Genomic DNA, 20,292 nt, shown 5'->3' with positions numbered 1-20,292 from the left:
TCTTAAAATATTTCAGATGGCATTGCTGCTTTAGATCATTATAAAGCGAGATAGCAGATGATTCAACTCAAGCACTACATCGTAACGACGACGAGCTGTAACCTAATTGTGCACACCAAATTGCGAAACTCATTTGTAAACGTGTGTTGCACAGAATAAAATGTAGCAATGGAATTAACTATGGGTGTTTAAACTCTCACTGACTACGCAGTACATTGTGTATATAGCATACACCATAATAAATCGTGCCTGCAGTTAAATTGTGTAGGTCAAACGGGGAAAAGCATGACCTTTATGCCTGTAACTGCATTTAACTTATATTCCACTAGAGGTCAGAGTTGCCCTAATGATAAAGATGAGCCAAAACAAGCCAAATTAAAATTAATGTTAGCGGGGGAGCGGAGCTGCCGTTGTAACGGAAGTAGTGAACTACTCCTAATGTAAGATTGTATCCCCCCCCCCACATCATATTAATTAGATTTTTTATCCGTTGCTAAGAGTGTGAAAACGGTCAAATCAGTGTTTGGGAAGCTTTGATGTGTATGACCAATTGCCTTAACAACTTGAAGCTGGCCTCCAGATATTCAACCAGCTTGGAGCTAAAATAATCTTTCAGTGTGTTGAAGTGGATTCAGAATAGTTCTGGTGTTGGACAAAACACAGGACTTAAGAGCTTAGACCTTGACACTACGACAAAGAGCAGGGACATAATCATCTTTTGGCAGAACAAGGCGGGAGTCCTGCTTTTTAAAAACACCAACAAAAGCAGAACAACGCTGCCTGTGGGCTGTTTCATTTCCTTTTCTGTCACTTTAGATTTGCACATTTATCTTGAAAGGATTCGTGTTTTAAGCACGGTCACTGATCAAAGTGACCAATTTTCTTTTCTTTTTTTTGTTTTTAAAAAGCAACGATCACTTGGAAAAAATAAAAATGACAAAGTGTAATATACCCTGAAATGCAAATGGCCCCCCATATTATATAACCGAAAAACTACTGAATTCATTATGTGTATGTATTATATAAATTAACATTCAGTAATTGTTCTTTAAGTATAACTGGATCTGTTATATTTCCCATTGCAAAATGCAATGGGAAATATAATTTATGAATTTATTTTGGATTTAAGTACATTAGCTTACATTTGTTTTTTTTTTATTTGTATATTTATATATACATCAAGCTTTTTGTGTGTTCTGTTCTTTTTCACCTCGTCTTTATCTTATCATTAAGATCAGTCTTCAAATTCTGTGCTTTTTCTTTTTCCATGTATGTGCAGAAGAAAGGAGCTCTTTTCACCCCTATTTGCTTTCCTGTTTTCTGTTGAGATGGCCAAAATAAAGGGAGGGATTTCTGAGACAAAGGCCTTCTCTCCAGCCTGAAGGCTTCAGCAGTCATTTCTCCCGAGTCCCTTTTCCCCTTTTATAAACTAAACACACCCGCAAGGAACACATAATACAGTGGATGCAGATTTAAGTTATGATATTGTGCCATATTATGCGTCTTTTTCTGCAAATATGTGCTTTAAAATGTAAATTTTATTGTTTGGGCCTAGCTTTCTTTTTTGTGTGCACAGGGCTGCTTCTGCCTGCCTGCCTGCCTGAGCTGAACAAAGATAATCACTCAGGAAACGTTTCAGCCAATCAGCTGTGGCCTTACATCCTGCCGGCGAATAGGAGCCACTCAGGGTCTGGCTTCTATCAGACGGCCTTGATCACCGAGCCTGAAGTGCCAAGCCCACTCTGCTCAGTGCGAGGACTGAGACTGTCCTCCATGTTGTTTAAGCATTGACATAACACTGTGTTAGCCATGCATCCACAGAGGTAAGCCTGATTTTTTTCCTTTACTCTTCCTTCCTGTACTGTTTATGTGCTGCAGAAAGATGGCCTTGCTCTTTCAAGGAGAGAGAGAAGCCAGCCAGGCCCCACGCCACAGAAGTGGAGCCAGGCCGGAGCAAGCAGAGGCTCTGTGTAGCCCTGCTGGCTGTGCCTTTGATCACATGGTTTCCAGCCTGTCTCCATACTGTAGTGCAGAGGTGGCCATGGCAGATCAGGTCCTTCTGGGGTGTTTTTTTTTTCTTTTCTTCTTTCTATTTTTTTCATTTCAAAAGAAGCAGAAGTGTACATTTTCTCTCCTGTTGCCTCTGGTCTTGGGTTGTCTGGTGCTGGAGGAAGGGGATGTGCCTGTAAGCCGATAGCCTGCATCACTGCTAGCTCGGGTCACATGCCAGCCTGGGCAAAATGGAGGCTGGAGGGCAGAGGTGACTGACAGCACTGCAGGGGGTCCCAGGGAAGCTGGCAGGGAGGAGGGATTACATGTTCTGGAGGCCACTTTTGACTCTGTTTAAAATATATATATATATATATATATATGTGTTGGTTAAATGTGATTATTAAAATGGAGATCACAACAAGTATTTAGAAAAACTAAAAAAACATGGCCGCCTTCTAGCCGAGGCTGTTTGCTTGGCAGCCAGAGCTCTGCTGTCTTGCGCAGGACTTTGGATTGAAATGTGTTTTTGTTCAGCTCTGAAATCAAAAGAACAGTTTGTCTCTGAATACCTGAGCAACGCCGCATTCATTCCAGTATCCTGTAACCAAGGGAACCGGCGAACGTGACGTGTGAGAACTCGGCCTGGTGGCTGCCGCTGGCCTGGTTCAGTTGGGGCCCTTCACAGAGAGCCTCCCCGCCACGCACCCCAGTCATCAGCCTGCGCATTCGCGCGCAAGCGGCTGTGGAAAGAAAGGGTGTTTCAGTGCGGACCCTGGAAGTGCCGCTGCCTTTGCAGAAAGCACCCGGTGGTCTGAAAGTACTCGGAGCAAGCGGGCCATTTGATTTTAATGTTTGTCTGGTCACGTTCTTCAGCCGGTTCGCTGCTCCTCGAGTGTTCGTTCTGAACGGCGAGAGGACGGACGCTTCCTTTCTCACCTGTGGGCCGCGCGGCATTCCGGAATGTCGTTTCCCTGAACGCGCGCGACGGCGAGCGGGTTCCTGCTCTCCGTGGGCACGGCCCGTTTGACGTTCGGCAGCCAGACTTTCCCCCTCCGCTGTCTCGGGCCAGGCTTGAAACCAGGAGAGCTGTGTTTGGTCTCGCGCTGCGCGGACGTGATTCGTTTGCTGTTTAGAGAGCGCGGGCTACCGATTCAGTCGTGCTTAGAAAACGGTTCGATTCGGAATCGCACTGGATTTCTTCCGATTCACTCAGGATTTGGAGCAACCCGAATGTTAATATGCTGAGTGTGAACAGGGGAGCGGTGGTTACTGTAGCTGCACCTGAATCTTTTACAGCTGAATGAAATCTGCTTTAAAAGCAATAGCAACAAAGAACGTATTCACTATACGAAAGCTTCAGGCTGTTATGTTATTAAAAATAGATATGTTTGTATTTTTTGTGTCCAAAAGTTTGCAAATAGATTTTTATTTCTGCTGCCTGTAATCTCTTGATTATTATAAATTCTGTCTATTCTGTAACCGGGAATTAAAATCAGCAGAGTGGTTATTATAGTGTGCTGACATTTATATCTGCGAGCCAGTACAGCATCTTCACCCTTTTCATTATTACCACTCGACGCTGAATATTTCCACCTGAATATTTCCTTGTCACAAAGATTTTATATTCAGGAAGAAATACAACATAGCAGCTGTTTTTTTTGGGGGGTGGAGGATGATATAATCGTTGTGTTACTGATCTGTTTAAATCTTTCCCTTTTTAATATAAAAAGCAGTGGCTACAGCCGGATCTTTTAACCTGCTTTCATATTTTAAAATGGATTACGTGGGATGAAAGGGATCTTTGAAACGCCATTGACAAAGTGTTTCACTGAGGTCTGTGAGGGTGTCTATTGCTCTCGTTCCTTTTTCTTTCTTTTTTTTTTTTGTGGACGGGCTGTATTTGATTTACAGGTCTGTCGACCAGCCATGTCGTCAACAGAGGGCCAGGAATGGTCACCTCAGCCGAAGACAGTCTTTCTGTGGGCACCCGAGCCAGGCTATTTGGAAAAGAAGAAGGCATTTAGTGCTCGTCTTCCTGGTTTTTGGACGTATGACGAGTGTCATCTTTAAAGATATAGACAGCATATATGTATTTGAAGGCAGAAAAGGACCATTTATGCAGGAAGGACTATTTTATCTGTGAGAAATTCCCCCTGCATTGCAGAGGGGTGTCTGTGAGGGAGAGCACAGCAGTGAGCTGTGTTGTCCAATCAGATCCCTCCGTGCCGCACTCAGACCAATCGCAGCGGCAGCCGAGGTTACAGATTGACGATCGCCGTGGAGCTGCGAGGGAGAGCAAGGCCCTTCTGGAAAATTCTGCACCCTTCTCTGTTTTCATCCCTCTGCCATCCAATATTTCTAAGGCCCCAGCTGAAGAATTTGTGTTGTATACTCTGTGCCTTAAGACAAGGTATGCTGCTACGTGTCAGTTTTCTGCATTGTGAAATCTGTGTCGATTGTGTGTGGGGGTGGGGGTGGGGGGATAGGAGTGCTATGAATAATAGCTATGATTTTCATTTTTTCTTTCTTTCACATAATGTGTCAGGCGGGGTTTCGGGCCAGGGCCGGGCATTGAGCAGTAGCGTAGCGCTTCGCACTGGCGCCGTGCATGTGGTGGCTGAAGATGTCAGCGTTTGGGAACGCAGGCAGAGAGAGGCCAATATGGCAGAGACATGTCTAGATGTTTTCCTGCGCTGCTCGTCCTCCCTCTCTCCCTCCGAGGGGACCCTGCCTGAGCTGGGGACAGGGGGGAGGCTGCTGGGGGAATCCGGCTGTCTTCACCGACACCGGGCCGTGTCCATGGACACTGCCCCTTCAAATTAGGGAAAAAAAAAAAGACTGGGGAAAAAGGACTGGATCAAATCAAATTCTTTGGTTCCAGATGCATCTGGGCTGCTTCTTTCTGAGAGACTGTAAAGAAATGATATTCGGTATGTGTACGGTACATATTCTGTGCGTTTGTTTCTAGCTGGATGTGCCGAAGGGGAATGCAAAATCAAGTAGGCCTTTTTTTTTTATTGCAGTTACGCACCAAACCTGTTAAACTGTTTTTTCTGATGAATGGTGGCTTCCTTATTGGAAAGTCCCTAGAAAATTGAGCATTCAGTATCACAGAGATTATGTGTGTGTGTGTGTGTGCCTGTGTGTGTCTGTGTCTGTGTGTGTGTGCGCAAGCTTGCATCTGTGTGTTTGCTGTGGGGGAGGGGTGGTGCCGAATTTCAGTTTGTTAAGGATTTGCTGCATTTCTATGATTGGTTGGGTAAAGGGGGAAGGGTGGAGTTGACCTCATAATCACAAGTCGCCGAAGGATTGTGGACATGTTAACAGCACACTAATCTCCACAGGTCACATTTGTCCCTGTGGATGTGGGAAGGAGTGGTCTGCAACAGTACTTTAATCCCCCCTGTTGAGGTTTGTGTGTCTGGATGTGGCAGTAGCATTGGGATCCAAGGGGATGAGTGGTGCTACGGTGCATATGTTCCTTCTTTCTGTTGGATACCAGTGACAGTGTTTGTAACAAAGGGACTCCTGTTTCAGGTCCTAGCCTTGGTTGTTCAGCAAAACTTGCTTTTTTTTGTCAGGACAGCATTTGTATCTTGCCCCAAAGGACTAGTTATGTATCAGGAGGATTCTCTGTAAGCATGGTGTGCCTGGGCATAACCAAATATAAATATGTTTTTATTACATTTTGTTTTATTTTCTTGAAGGCATGCTGATAAAACCCCTTCACAGTGCAGGACAGTAGCACATCATCTTGGAATATTTGAATTGTACAGAGAAATACTGACTTCCGACTGGCTTAGGTTAAAGAGGTTAAAGGTGCGTTTTGATATCAGTGCCAAAGCTGGACCAAAGTCAGCAGAAAGCAAGTTCCTGTCTTTGCAGTTTAGATATCTTCAGCAGTCGATTTATAGAGTAAGTTTGACGAAGCACCAGGTGCTTGCTTTGTTTTTCTTTCAAAAGGACAAACAACAAGCTTCTGTAGGGACTTCAATGAAGTCTTGTTTCAACTTGTTATTATTTGTCTTCTCTAACTCATAGTTTCACTGACACCCTGGTACTGGGATGTGGTTCAGTGTGGTGTGCCGTCACCCAAATCATTTAATACTGTGGACTGAGCATCTGGGAATGACCAAACCCTGGATCAGATTTCTGGGAATGACACTAAATGTGATTGCGCTTAACTGTGGATACGCATGTCTGGAAGGACTCCTCCAGCTTGTTTTCCAGTGCATGAGTAGTCTCCATAGTAGCATGTTACCAGGGGAATGAATTGCGAGAGCTCAGCAGTTAGACATATGTCGAACACACAATTGGCTTCCCAGAGACCCAAACAAAACAAGCCCTTCCTGACCAAGGACACCGTGAGGCATTACTTAACGATTTCTTGCTCGACAATTTAGCTTTGAGCCTGGAGCATGACGCAACAACTTCTTTATTGTAACCGACAAACAGAGACACACAAAGCCAGAGAAACAGTAACCCCTAATGATGCGGATAAATACAGTCTTGCAGTGGTAGCTGCCCTGCTGTTTGATGTGTCCATTGTTTATGGCAATGCCTGTGTGCTTTGATTGGGTGTCATAAATTGGTCCAAAACTAGCTTTCAGACCAAAGGCATTTTCACACTATTTCCATGCCAGAATTCTGATAACATAAAGGAGTGGCTCCACAGGCTGGTCCATAAGTACTGAATAGATTCCTATATAATGTATTTCTTCCACGCTAATGTAGGCTACATTAGCAAGGTATAAATCTCTAAATGGGGATACATTATGTTTCAGTGCACTTCATCATATTCATTTGGTAATGCTCTTAACCAGAGCATGAAAGAACATAAGTGCATTCACCTCATTTACATGGGTAATAATGCCAGAGATAGATAACAGCATTCCCAGACCAGTGATGCAACATCACTAAAGCACTAACAAACCTTAACTATGCTAAGCAAGAAAGAGAATGTGAATCCTGGATACATTCAAACTGTATTCATTGACCAGCCTTCAGAAAAATCTAAAGCTATAATACAAAGACCATGAGCAGAACCGGTACAAAGGTATGAGTGTTTTTGGTAGGAATTTGAGCGCAACCAAGGTGCAGTCTGAACAGGTGGGTCTGAGTATGGACAACGGTTTTGCTGTCCAATACATTGTGGGGATTTTGCATCAGTTTGAGAGGGCCAATGTAAACAGGCCCTCCCAAATGGCTTGGTTGGAGCAACTTCGTGGGGAATGTGTAGCCAGTCCCTCCGAGGTGGCAGAGCAGAGAGATCTCACCAGGGTGTAAGGTTCAATTGGAGCTATGGTGGAATCATTCCATCAACTGTCCCATAGGCTTGTACTAAGGATTTAAATTTTATGGGAGCAGTTACAGGCAGCCATTGCTGTGGCATGAGCATGATTTGGGAAGATTGCAGACAAGTCGCGTGGCTGCACTCTTTATTAGCTGCATGGGTTCAGTGACGGGCAGAAAATGGTGATAGTCTAGGCGTGAGAGTACCAGGGCCTGGATTAAGAGCAGGCTGTGAGGGGCAGATTCTTTGGATTCTGTATAGGAAGAATGTGCATGCCTGACTCACTGCCAACTGCATGGGAGGAGAAGGAGAGTCTAGTATCTAAAGTTACACTTGGGCTTCTTATTGTAGAAGTGCTGAGGCTGAGCTCTTCTCTAGCATCAAGACTGAGGGACAGGTCTTGCAGTGTGAACACTTGGGAGTGAATGAAAGCATTTCAGTTTTATCCAAGTTGAACTTTAGGCAACAGTGTGATGTCCAGATATGTAGATCTTGTTAATACAAGATAAGATGCATAATGAGACCTGTGTGTCATATGGTGGAAAGGAGAGGTGAATTGGTGCAAAGATGCACAGTCCAAAGAGATTGTACGTAAAGCGAAAAGAAGAGGGGGCAAGTACAGAGCCTTGGGGGACACCTGTAAGAAAGTCATGAGCACGAGATAAACCACCGTCCCAGAAAACACAAAAGGACCATCCAGAGATGAAGGATTCAATCCACTTTAGAGCTGTGCTAGAAATCTTGTGTGTAGGTTACAATAGGGTTAAAAGAATGGGAAGATTCTCTAGCTGACTCAAGTGCTTCAGTGACGGGAGTGACAAACGCTGAAGAGTAGAAGGGTTCGAGAAGGTTATACTGTGAGGGGAAGGGAGTTGTTTACTTGCTGCACATTCCGTGGACTGGCCAATAATTCTGTACAGCAGAAGGGTCCAGAGTCTGTTCCTTCAACAGGGGTGTGACTCGGGGCTCCTTAAAAGCTGTGGGCACACTGCCTGATGTATTGGTCATAGTGGAGATGAATGGGAGCATGCTGGGTGGGGCTGTCTGGAGAAGAAGGGAGTGAATGTGGTCCAGAGCACCAGAGGTAGAAAATCCAGGTTCAGAAAATAAAAGTCCTCCCCAGTATTTCCTTCCAATCAACTGGATGTGCTAATTAGCACAATTCTTCATTCAGGAGGTAGAACTAATTAGTGAAATCGATGGTTGTAAGAAACTCGCTTTCTGATCCCTGGACTTTCCACCTCTGTAGAGCACAGGAGGATGGACTATGTTGTGTCAGAAGATGAGACATATCAACATATTTAAGGGGAGGGAACTGAGAAGAGAAGGTAGAAGTGGTTAGGAGAGAAGGTTAGGGCCGTGACATCCGGAAGGAGCTGTGGGTGTCTGCAGTCTTTTTGTTGAAATGTTCCCAAAGTGTTCTGCAGGGGTCGGTGGAGGAGAGGGAGGGTGAAGTGAAAAGGTGGAAAACCTTTTAACCGGGTTTGATATGAAGCTTAGAATTTTCGATTGATAATCAAACCAAGCTTGGTGCAATGCACGGAGAAAGCCACTCAGCGACAGTGGACAACTTTTTCGGTCACGGAATACGTTCATTATAGTTAATATAGTAATGGTGGTGTTTTGAAGACCGGGCTTGACACTAGGAGTGCAAAAAAATCCTGTGCGTCGAAAACAGCTGACGGTTCATACCGAAAATCAAACCAAGCTAACTGCAACTCGTATATTGGCACATACTTTTATTTAAAATTAGTTTGAAAAGTATAGACAGACTGTTTTTTTTTCTTTAGATTGTTAAAAAGACAAAAAGCTCAGACAACTTGGCTCTGACAGGAGGAAATGCCTCACTGCCACGTGACTAACATAATCGCCAGAGCTCTCTCATTCTTTTAGAAAGATGCCATTTTCATGCAGAAATCATGACCAGTGCAAACTGGTCCATTGATATAGAAAGCTCACCACTTAAGACTGAATGTGGAGGTTTTTTGGATTCCCTGTCAACTGTGAGGACAGAACAGGGCCGTGGACCGGAAAAACACCGTTTGCAGACTGTGTAACCGTTTGATCCTGTGCAGTGATGGCAATACGGCCATTTGATTTTATTGAGTAGGGCCTATTTAAATTCATAAAATGGGTCGTTTTAGCCCTGGATGCCCATTTGTTTAGAACATGCTTTACTGCGACTGGCTCCAGCTGCCCCTTGAAAAGGAAAGTAGTGCTATCTGATGATTGATACTTTGGCTAAAGGACAGATGCATAATTTTCTCCTAACGAATTTAGTGGATGAAGTGGTCTCCAAGTAAATATAAGACTATAACTATAAAATACACAGCTACTTCTTTGAGACATGTCTTGTTAATAAAAAAAGTCTTATTTTAATTAAAATAAACAGCACGCTTTACAGAAATGTTAATGTCTGTGTTAGTCTCATGTGTATCAGGATATGTATTCCATCTTTTTGGTAATTTGTATTTGTCCTAATACTGTAACTTATTCTTCTGCCTAGTTGGCTTTGCAGACGTTAGGTCTGAACAGTATTCACTGTGTGAACTAAACTGTGTTCTTGGCTAGAAATAGCTGTACAAAATAAGTATTGTACCTTACTGAACCTGTGTTTAGCAGTTGTCTATGACCATGAAATGCACTTTTTGTACGTCGCTTTGGATAAAAGCATCTGCCAAATAAATGTAATGTAATGTAATCATGACCCCCATACTGTATCAGGAGGCATCTGGCTATAGCCAGCTCTAGTGAGCAGTCATTTGGCCTCCTGTTGCTGGGGGAAGAACTGACCCTCATTCTAGCCCTGAGTCCATTTCACTGCAGCAGAGCAGAGGAGTCAAAGAAGAGATTTCACCTGGGTCTGATTTTTTTTCTTTTTCATTTTCTTTCACTTTCCTTCCATCCTTAAAAGTTTGGTTGGATCTAACCAAATATATCTGGCTAAAGAGAATTGCTTTACAAACCACATGATTCCTAAGGTGGAAATATAGTTTTGGCCTGTTTTTTTTTTTGGAGCGAAAAAGCAAGGTTTTCACATTGGTTGAGGTTCACAAATGTTCTGGAACAATGTGATACTATGTTTTATGTATGGTACTATTTTGCTTGTGTCTACTGATCTTCATTTGTGTAGGTTTCCTAGGGTCCACATTGTTTCCGTGTCCTGTCCTTGAAGAACAGTTATATTCTCACTAATCTGGTGGAGATGAAAACATGTGTAATGGAACTGCTAGCAGTATAATTACATACATGAAAAATATTTATTAAGCATGTTGTGGTTTGTATAGTGCTATAGTGTGCTTTATACAATGTATGTTATTTGCCTATTTTTGCATGCGTATGTATTTTTGGCAGTGAGCAAAAAAATAGTTTTGTGCATTGATGAATTTACTGCATCATTGATTTTTGCATAATTTCACTCATTAGCAGAAGTAGAACCAGGGGTCAATAAGTAAAAGTCCTGCCATGTGTTTCTTCCGCCCACAAACTCAGCCATCTGATTTCACTCATTAGTTTAGCCTCCTGGCTGAAAAATTGTGATAACTGGAAAATCCAGATTATTTGAACAAAATACTGGGTGGGGTGTGGGGGGCTTTTATATTCTGTACCTGGATTTTCCACGTCTGCTCATTAGTTTCCTAAGCTTCTAACGGGTTTACTCATCATGTGTTTGCATGTGTGCAGTCAACTTAAAAGCACAAAATTATTTGATTTACCTCTGTAAAAATGGAAATGAACACATTCAGTGTTTTAATTACATATTAGTTGTTTTATAAAGCTTGTCTGACAGATTTATAATGTCCAGTAGTTACCATGTAAACATTTTGTGCTGATTGCAAAGTGGCTTCAGTGGGAATGCTTTGACTCTTCTGGAGGGTGTTGCAGTAAAGAAAATATGATTTGGCATTCCAAATTTGGGAAGAAAAGAGATAAGGGTTGGCACACTTACAGCTTTGCAGTCTATCAAACATAAACATTACATTACATTACAGGCATTTAGCAGACGCTCTTATCCAGAGCGACTTACACAACTTTTACATAGCATTTTACATTGTATCCATTTATACATCTGGATATATACTGAAGCAATTCTGGTTAAGTACCTTGCTCAAGGGTACAACGGCAGTGTCCTTACCCAGGAATCGAACCTGCGACCTTTCGGTTACAAGCCCAGTTCCTTACTACGCTGCCGCCCATAAACAGGAAGACAAACATAAATTTACACTTGTGTGGGGATGGTTAAATAGAGTAAACATCAGGTGACCCAGCTCCCAGGGGACTTCTCTCCAGGAACTGTCACTGTTGATTGCTGACGTGGTGACGGCTGTTTTTTTGTCCTTGCTCTCTTGCAACAGTTTGGCCGAGGAGGAGATTAAGCAGGAGTCGGATGTGGGAGAGGGGATGGACATCTCCACACGTTCCAAAGGTGAGGGGAAGGACCAGAGCCCATTCTGACCCCAGACAGCTCTGACCAGAAATGCTGAGTCACCTTCATTCAGCTGCTCTCATTGGCCCTCTCAGGTTTCTGATGTCTCCTGGCTCAAGTGAGGGAGATTAGCAAATATGGCTGCCCAGTTCAGGATTGAAACGCTACAGTTAACATTTGATGTACAACTGAAGTGGTGTAAGTGCATATCAAAACAAAGCAAAAACACATTGATAGTTTGCCTGATTGTCTGGAAAATGTAGTCTTTATTGTATTTCTGTCCTTATGGGTATGCCAAAGCTTCTACTCTCATGTAGGATGCCCCTTATGACATGAGAAACCCCATGTGAATGAGGAGGAAAGTGTTTTTGATTTCAAATAGATAGCAGTTCCTCTCAGAGCCTCCAAACAGTAGCAGCTTAGAGCTTGTTAACAGCGTTTCTGGAGTCCTGTGTGGCTTTTGCCCCCTGGTGGAGGCAGGCGGAATAGCACTATTCCCCAGTGCGGTCATGGTGTATGCGGTGCCTGTGTTTGTCTGACGTCTGGTCCGTCTCTACAGTTTCAGATCTGGGATCAGTTGAAGGGTCAGCTCAGAAACGCAAGCTGCCCAGCCCCCCACACTCCTCCAATGGGCACTCGTCCTCAGAAACCTCACCCAGCCCCGTCAAAAAGAAGAAGAAACCGGGCCTTGTCAACAACAGTAAAGAGCAGGTGTGCTGCTGTGTGATGTCATCAACAGCAACAAATAGAAAAGATACTAAAAAAAAAAAAAAAGAATTTTGACATGTGATGTGAATTATGTTTGAATTATTTTTATATTTAATGTCATATATTGTTACTTTTCTACTACAAAATCAGCCATTGAGAATTTTTTAATGTAACATTGAGATTTGATGTGTTTTTTGTGTGTGTGTTTTTTAAATCCATTTTAGAGTATTTTATTTTCTGCAGTATGCAAAATGTTTAGAAAAATTTGTTTGAGGGAATTAAAGGTACTTAAAATCTAGTAAATAAAAAGAGAGAAAGAAGCCTTGTTAATGTTTGTTGCGCACACAAGAATGCAGTTATTCACTGTATCCTGTCTTGATTTTATTTTGGCTGGCAATCTTTTTCGAATATCTTTGTGGTCCATACTATAAATCAGTGTTCAAACAATCAATCAATCAAATCAAACTTTAATTTTCTGCAGTTCAAAGGTTGGCACTTTCTCCCTTTTTAAAACTTTTCTCAAAATGTTTTTGATAGAGGTTATATGGTTTGCATTAAATGTTTTTCTAAAGAAATTATGAATGTGAAGATTAACAGACTATTTAAAATGATTTGTAATGTTTTTTTTTTCAAGTATTGCCTTGTGTTGCTGAAAGTAGAACTCTATATTTTAGTGAAATGTTATTTAGCTGTGAATGCTTTTGTTTTACATGTACAAGCCTCCTGTGCCACATCCTCCCATCCTCCCACAGGGAGACATTTGGGTGCTTTTAATAGTTTTAATTCATAATCTGGGGACTGTTGGCGTAGCAGCACAAGAGTAATTATTTACAGTTGGCTAAAAAGGCAATCATACTTTTTAACAGAAATCGTGCATAATGTTTCCCTGTTAAAAAAAATATGTCATGACAAAGCCCTTTTTGAAGCAATGCAGGTTTAGTGTGGGAATAATAATAATAATACACAACTGTGTATTACTATTGCTATGCTGTTTTCTGTCCCTTCCATGCCTGAGGTACAGGAGGCTTGTTTCATGCAACATGGCAGCAGAGGAGAAGGGAGTCAGACAGGCCAGACCCTTAGTGTGTTACTGCGCTCACTTACTTACTGATATCCACTGCGCTAATAACATGTAAACGGAGTAGGGCCGGTGAGAATGGAATTTCACAGCTCTATTGCTGAATTAGGCCATGCTTATTTACTGCATCCCCAGTGCAGCTCTATTTTTAATGACCGAATGAGTTCTGATTGGGCAGAGGGTTCTGACGGAGTGGCTTCCCCGCTTGCTGCCACGGCTCTGTTCTGGGATCAGTGCGGAGTCTGGCGCCTGATGGCCGTCCCTCTCCCTCGCTCTCTCTCTCCCTCTCTCTCTCTCTGCCTCTGCGTAGTGCTCATGTGCCTGCCTGATGTTTTGCTCCCTGTGCTTCACTTCCTGTGGTTTTTGACTCTGGACCCCCCTTGTTTCTTCTCGCCTGCATTCCAGTCAGAGCTAAGACACGGTCCCTTTTACTATGCGAAGCAGCCACTCACAGAGCCTGTTGATGTTGTGCCGCAGGACGGGCGGAACGACTTCTACTGCTGGGTGTGCCACCGCGAGGGCCAGGTCCTCTGCTGTGAGCTCTGCCCTCGGGTCTACCACGCCAAGTGTCTCAAACTGGCCGCTGAGCCCGAGGGCGACTGGTTCTGTCCCGAGTGTGAGGTACTCTGTCTCTGGCCTGCTGTCTCTCGCCCCGCTCCCCAGCGCCTGCAGAGCAGAACTCACGGCCGTGTGTGTGGGGGTGGGGTGGGAGGGGGGGGGGGCTCTCCTGTGTGTGTGTTACACCCCCACGCCCGGATGAGAGACTGAGATATCTGCTGAGGGGTTATGAATAGTGTGCAGGCTTCGGGGGCTTCACTGGGGCTGGCTGGGGTCCTAGATGCCTTGCCAGTGCGTCTTTAAAAAATGGGGCACTGCTTCCAACGAGGACAGGGGCCTCTTCTGTAATTGCTGTAATGCTATTTTAGTTCACATCTGTGGGTAGACGGTTGCTTAGAATATACATGTAACTGGCCTAAATTATGTTGTTTTCTCAATTGGGGAATACATGAGTTGACCAGTAGACTACTATACATTTTTTAATGTGTAAGTCATCTAGAGACCCCTGGTGGCTCCTGCTTGAAAATCCCTCCTGCAGCTGTACAGGCCTAGCTCAGTTTGTGAAGCCACTTCTTAGAGATAAATTTGGGTTTCTTGTGTGTCCACGGTTGTTTCCAATACCGTGTTTCACAGTCACTACGCTTACCTAAGAAATTTTTTAAAACTTGAAAGAAATACGTATCACTTGAATGTGTTATGTTACTCATTGGTGTTGGATTTTGTATATGTAGAAAGATACATGGATAAAAAATAAAGTAAATAAACAAAAATAAACATTTGATTATAAGAAAGGAACAGGGATCATATGTAGTATGAAAGGGGTATTTATTTATTGAATATTGGCTTACATGGTTTTGTACATGTTTTACAGTGAAATACATATTCAAAATGATTATTTCTATGAAAAAAATCTCAGTGGTCTCCCCTCCTGTCTTTCAGAAAATAACAGTGGCTGAGTGCATAGAAACTCAAAGTAAAGCGATGACCATGCTAACAATAGACCAGCTGTCTTTTCTGCTCAAGTTTGCACTTCAGAAGATGAAACAGCCTGGCGTAAGTGTGAATACTCTGTCTTCCACCATTTTGTTATTTTTACATTTCAGCCAAACTTGCAGTCATCAGGAACAACTCACACAGGCACACACATACTCGCACACCCAATCACAGGCACACACAAACACACATGCACCAAAAATATCCATAAATATAACAATTTCACCACAGCCATTTTACTTTGATTGTGTGCTTTTTACTGGACAAAAGCAGCAACTGCAACCACTATTAATCTGTCACAGATGAATTATAATTTTGTTTTTGTGTGATACTGGGCAGTGCATACAGTGTTTAAGCATCTTTCTTCATCCTAAATGCGTGATTGCTTGTCTGTTCACCTGTTTTCCTCATAAGTATAATAAAAGAGCTGCTGGATGACCTGGTTGTCATGGGTATGGCTGTCACTCAATAGATATGGTAGTAGCAGCCTCCATGTTGCTTATATAACTCAACGACAGTGAGCAAAGCTGGAGCTTCTCTTTTTTTAGTGGTCTTTGTGAATGAAGACATTCTTTTTGACTGTGCTTCAGGGCAGCTTCTACTGGGGAAATATAATCCCTAAATAGCCACACATTAGCTCCTGTCTTTTACGCAGGCCACTGACAAATCTTGGTAAATATAACCTTTGACCCCTGGTTCATTAGGCTGAGTCAGATGAGGTCACACTAGCTGCGCCTGGTTTTCAGCAGGTTTAAGGCTGTACTTGCGTGAGGCTAGAGGCAGTTTATGAGGAAGAAGAGATTTTTGGGGTCTTTTTGGTACAGTATTAAGGATCACACATCCATGCCCCACCCCCTCTCCTTTCCAATTGGATAGAGATTCTGCCCACATGCACCAATGATTTCAATCAAAATAAATGTTACCATTTAATCACGTAATAGGTGATGTTAGGATTAGGCTCTTGTATGGAGCTGGTGTGGCAAATTTTCTTTGAAGGCTCTTAAGAAAGCATTTAGAATTTGAATTTTTGGTTCTGTTGGAACCCTGTTTGTGCGGTGGCATCATTGTTGGTGTTAGGTGACAGCATTGCGTGATGACTAAGGCAATGGATGCTCTCTGTCAAAGAGATTTCCACTGTGCTCTGACTTAGTTGGTTTACTGAACAAAAATTTTAAATTAAATATAAAGAATGGATCACACTCAGTAGCTGTTTTCCTGAAGAAACGTGCCATTAAATGATCACATCAGCAGACAGAAACAGAAAATGTTTTTGGTTCACCATCAGTGTAACTGTACAATTGGATGTGTATATCGCTCTAAATTTACACTGTTAATGCAGTTCAGGTGTATGCGGGTCCAGAGGGAATCTCCATTATGACATCATCACTATGTAAGCACCATAGAATCAGTAGGTTGTAAGGAATGTCTGTGTCTCCTGAAGGTTGCACGCGTGTTTCTCAGCTAAATAAACAAGCAAGTATAACAGCAGGATAAAAAAGGATGCATGTGTTTAAGAAAGCAAAAGTGAACTGTCGTTTGTCTTTTTAAAAGTGCTTCCACCAGGAAATCGGATAAAAAATGTAAGGACCTTGGGATGAACTTAGAGCACGATTTGAAGGCCTCTTCCCTCTTTTCTGTATGAACAGACAGAACCATTTCAGAAGCCTGTGTCTCTTGAGCAGCACCCGGACTACGCTGAATACATTTTCCATGCCATGGACCTTTGTACCTTAGAGAAGGTATTTATCTGATCCAGTGCCCTCTTCTCATACTGAAGAGTGCTCTGTTTTCTCTTATGTGTTCAGCGTATATTCCTTTATGTTTAATAGTACTTTAAAGGTATCTTGAGATGAATGTGAAAGAACTGGCCCATGGAAATTGATTAGTTGAAGAAGAAGCATCGATGCAGTGGGGTTGTGAAGGCCAGTCAACATACTTGTGCTGTGGCCAATTGAACTTTTTTTTTGGTGCTCACGTTTAGGTCCTTCGAAGTTCAAGTGATCACAGTTTCTGTTAATATTTCTGAAAAGCGGCCTAGGTGCTGTTTCAGCCAATTAATGGTAATGGGCTATTGCTGTTCCTGCTGTTCTAAATAAATATGTATGTGAGCTATGTACTTTTCTCTCTGCAGAATATCAAAAAGAAAATGTATGGCTGTACGGAGGCGTTTTTGGCTGATGTAAAATGGATCTTGCACAACTGCATCATTTATAATGGAGGTTAGCCTCAAACCATTTTATCAGCATGAATATGTTCCCATGACAGAAAGTTCATTCTTAATAGATCCCTGGAGCAGTTTTCCTCTGTGTTTCACCCCACCCAAAGAACCTTTTTCAAAAGTAGGCTGATCTTCTTTCCAATCTGTATGCAATAGAATCCAGTAAATTCCTGTTTGTTTTTTGTTAAAATTCATGGAAAATATAAACCAGACAATCATTATGATTTCATGAGTAACTCTGGATAATGTATGTATATTATCATTATTATTGTTATTATAGTTAATGTTGAGATTTTTATTAATAGTAACACTCTTATTCCAGGTAATCACAAGCTGACAGCAACAGCTAAAGTCATCATTAAAATATGTGAACATGAAGTAAGTACTGCAAAAACAGAAATGTGCACACACAGACACATAAATATGCAGTTTACATGCTGTTGGGTTGTTTTTTATTGCATTCATTATTATATAAACATTGACACACTCATTTCTTTTTGAATGTCTTTATATGACCCCCCAGCCCCCCCAGCCCCCCCCCCCACACACACACACGTACTTATATATGTATCTACAGTATATTGTGAAATAAATGTGAAATGCTGCTCTGTTGCAGATGAATGAAATTGAAGTCTGCCCTGAGTGCTATCTGTCAGCTTGCCAAAAGAGGGAAAACTGGTTTTGTGAGCCATGCGTAAGCCAAAATCTCCCTTTCTCTTCTCTCAGTGAGGCGCTTCACAGTGGAATACAGATACAATAGCTGTCAAATTCTTGTCTGAAACTGCGTGTTACTTTTAAAAATTGGGCCACTTCAGCCTGAAACATTGACATGGCTCTATGGGTGATGAATGAACTTCTCACTCAAAATGGTTTTCCTGTGCTGTTTAGAGTAACCCCCACCCCCTGGTGTGGGCCAAGCTCAAAGGCTTTCCGTTCTGGCCAGCCAAGGCCATCCGGGACAAGGACGGCCAGGTGGACGCTCGCTTTTTTGGGCAGCATGACCGGTAAGTTAAAGGGGCAGCTCACCAAAAAATTAAATTAAAGTGTGTCTCCAGTTACCCAGACTACAATCTATCCATCCAGGTAGTTTTGCTGAAATTTGAGTGTTCTAAATGCAGTTCACCTCGGTACAATGGACCTCTATTGAAGTATGTTTTTGTGGCGCTCAATAGGCCAGAAATTAACATTTGAAAAACTCAACAGCAGCGTCTCGAAATACAATTCCACAATTAAGCCGCTTTCACATGAGAGGAGTCAAATGCTGCGTTCAACGCCAAGTAAGGCGTTGAGAAGAATAGAGTGCCGAGTATTGAAACTTGAGAACGTAATTTTGTGCATTTGTCTTTGTGACCATTTACTGTACAGGAGTTTAAGAGGCTCTTCTCCCTTTATTTCAGGGCTTGGGTCCCTTTGAACAACTGCTACCTCATGTCTAAAGAGATCCCTTTTTCTGTGAAAAAGACCAAGAGCATCTTCAACAGTGCAATGCAAGAGATGGAGATCTATGTGGAGAACAGCCGCAAAAAGTTCGGCGTTTTCAACTACGCCCCCTTCAGGACACCGTACACACCTGACAACCAGTTCCAGATGCTGCTGGACCCCTCCAATCCGTCTGTGGGCTCCGTCAAGCCCGAAAAGCAGGAGAAGATCAAGTTCAGCTTTGACATGACGGCCTCTCCCAAGATCCTCCTGGGCAAGAGCGCGTTGCCAGGCAGCGGAGGGCGGCGGGTGTCCCTGACGGACATGCCCCGCTCTCCCATGAGCACCAACTCCTCGGTCCACACGGGCTCTGACGTGGAGCCGGACACCACGGAGAAGGGTGGAGGCAAAGCTGTGTCCAGCCACCTCAGCGCTGGGGAGGAGTCCATGGACTGTGCAGGTAGGGTCTAGTCTGGGCGAGTCTCATTACAGGCTGCTGTTCATAAATCACGCAGAGGGGCTGCTGGGTGGCTAATCCTGTTAAGACACTGTTCCAGTGTGTGGATGGGCCCCACAGTGTGATACTGAATCTGTATGCTAACAGTCCTGCCAGGTTGAGAGTAATGGGCCATAGCATCGCTCAGGGCTTCTGAACTGCAACAAGTGAAGCAGAGATCATTGGGTGCTGCCTGCTCTCTGTTATGTAATGATACTTATGCCATTCTGTTGTGCTCTACAGCTTCTCCTGCCCCCACTAAGACTGGTCCTACAGGCAGCGTGACAGACAGCCCCAAGCCCTTCTCCCCTCAGGCACCCGCTCCTATTGTTCCCAAGCAGGAGAGGACATCCACCACCGGCAGCATCCTCAACCTCAACCTGGGTGAGGGCGCCACTCTGCAGAATGCTGCTGAGTGCAACTGAACCCTAATGAGTACTGCAGAGTGCATTACCACACCCTCCACACTACTGAACACTACTGAGTACTGCAGAGTGCATTACCACACCCTCCACACTACTGAACACTACTGAGTACTGCAGAGTGCATTACCATACCCTCCACACTACTGAACACTACTGAGTACTGCAGAGTGCATTACCACACCCTCCACACTACTGAACACTACTGAGTACTGCAGAGTGCATTACCACACCCTCCACACTACTGAACACTACTGAGTACTGCAGAGTGCATTACCACACCCTCCACACTACTGAACACTACTGAGTACTGCAGAGTGCATTACCACACCCTCCACACTACTGAACACTACTGAGTACTGCAGAGAGCATTACCACACCCTCCACACTACTGAACACTACTGAGTACTGCAGAGAGCATTACCACACCCTCCACACTACTGAGTACTGCAGAGAGCATTACCACACCCTCCACACTACTGAACACTACTGAGTACTGCAGAGTGCATTACCATACCCTCCACACTACTGAACACTACTGAGTACTGCAGAGTGCATTACCACCCTCCACACTACTGAACACTACTGAGTACTGCAGAGTGCATTACCACACCCTCCACACTACTGAACACTACTGAGTACTGCAGAGTGCATTACCACACCCTCCACACTACTGAACACTACTGAGT

General features: G+C 43.4%; 1 protein-coding gene across 5 annotated transcripts in view; it reads left to right on the top strand.

Annotated features, from left to right (window-relative positions):
• Positions 1-20,292, top strand: part of LOC135238600 (MYND-type zinc finger-containing chromatin reader ZMYND8-like) — a 28,686-nt gene that overhangs the window by 1,240 nt on the left and 7,154 nt on the right. The window contains exons 2-14 of one of the 5 annotated variants that reach the window (XM_064306666.1): positions 1,577-1,823; positions 3,904-4,402; positions 11,641-11,711; positions 12,271-12,422; positions 13,903-14,118; positions 14,995-15,108; positions 16,695-16,787; positions 17,180-17,267; positions 17,589-17,644; positions 17,883-17,960; positions 18,155-18,270; positions 18,664-19,145; positions 19,425-19,565. In XM_064306666.1, coding sequence (XP_064162736.1) covers positions 4,080-4,402; positions 11,641-11,711; positions 12,271-12,422; positions 13,903-14,118; positions 14,995-15,108; positions 16,695-16,787; positions 17,180-17,267; positions 17,589-17,644; positions 17,883-17,960; positions 18,155-18,270; positions 18,664-19,145; positions 19,425-19,565 — 1,930 coding nt within the window. In that variant the 5' untranslated portion in view covers positions 1,577-1,823; positions 3,904-4,079. The remainder of the gene's footprint in view (positions 1-1,576; positions 1,824-3,903; positions 4,403-11,640; positions 11,712-12,270; positions 12,423-13,902; positions 14,119-14,994; positions 15,109-16,694; positions 16,788-17,179; positions 17,268-17,588; positions 17,645-17,882; positions 17,961-18,154; positions 18,271-18,663; positions 19,146-19,424; positions 19,566-20,292) is intronic. The other 4 variants (XM_064306667.1, XM_064306669.1, XM_064306668.1 and 1 more) reach the window with 4 other exon arrangements.

Source organism: Anguilla rostrata, chromosome 13, assembly GCF_018555375.3.
Source record: "Anguilla rostrata isolate EN2019 chromosome 13, ASM1855537v3, whole genome shotgun sequence".
Taxonomy (NCBI): Eukaryota; Metazoa; Chordata; class Actinopteri; order Anguilliformes; family Anguillidae; genus Anguilla; species Anguilla rostrata.
This window is presented reverse-complemented; position numbering and strand designations above follow the sequence as displayed.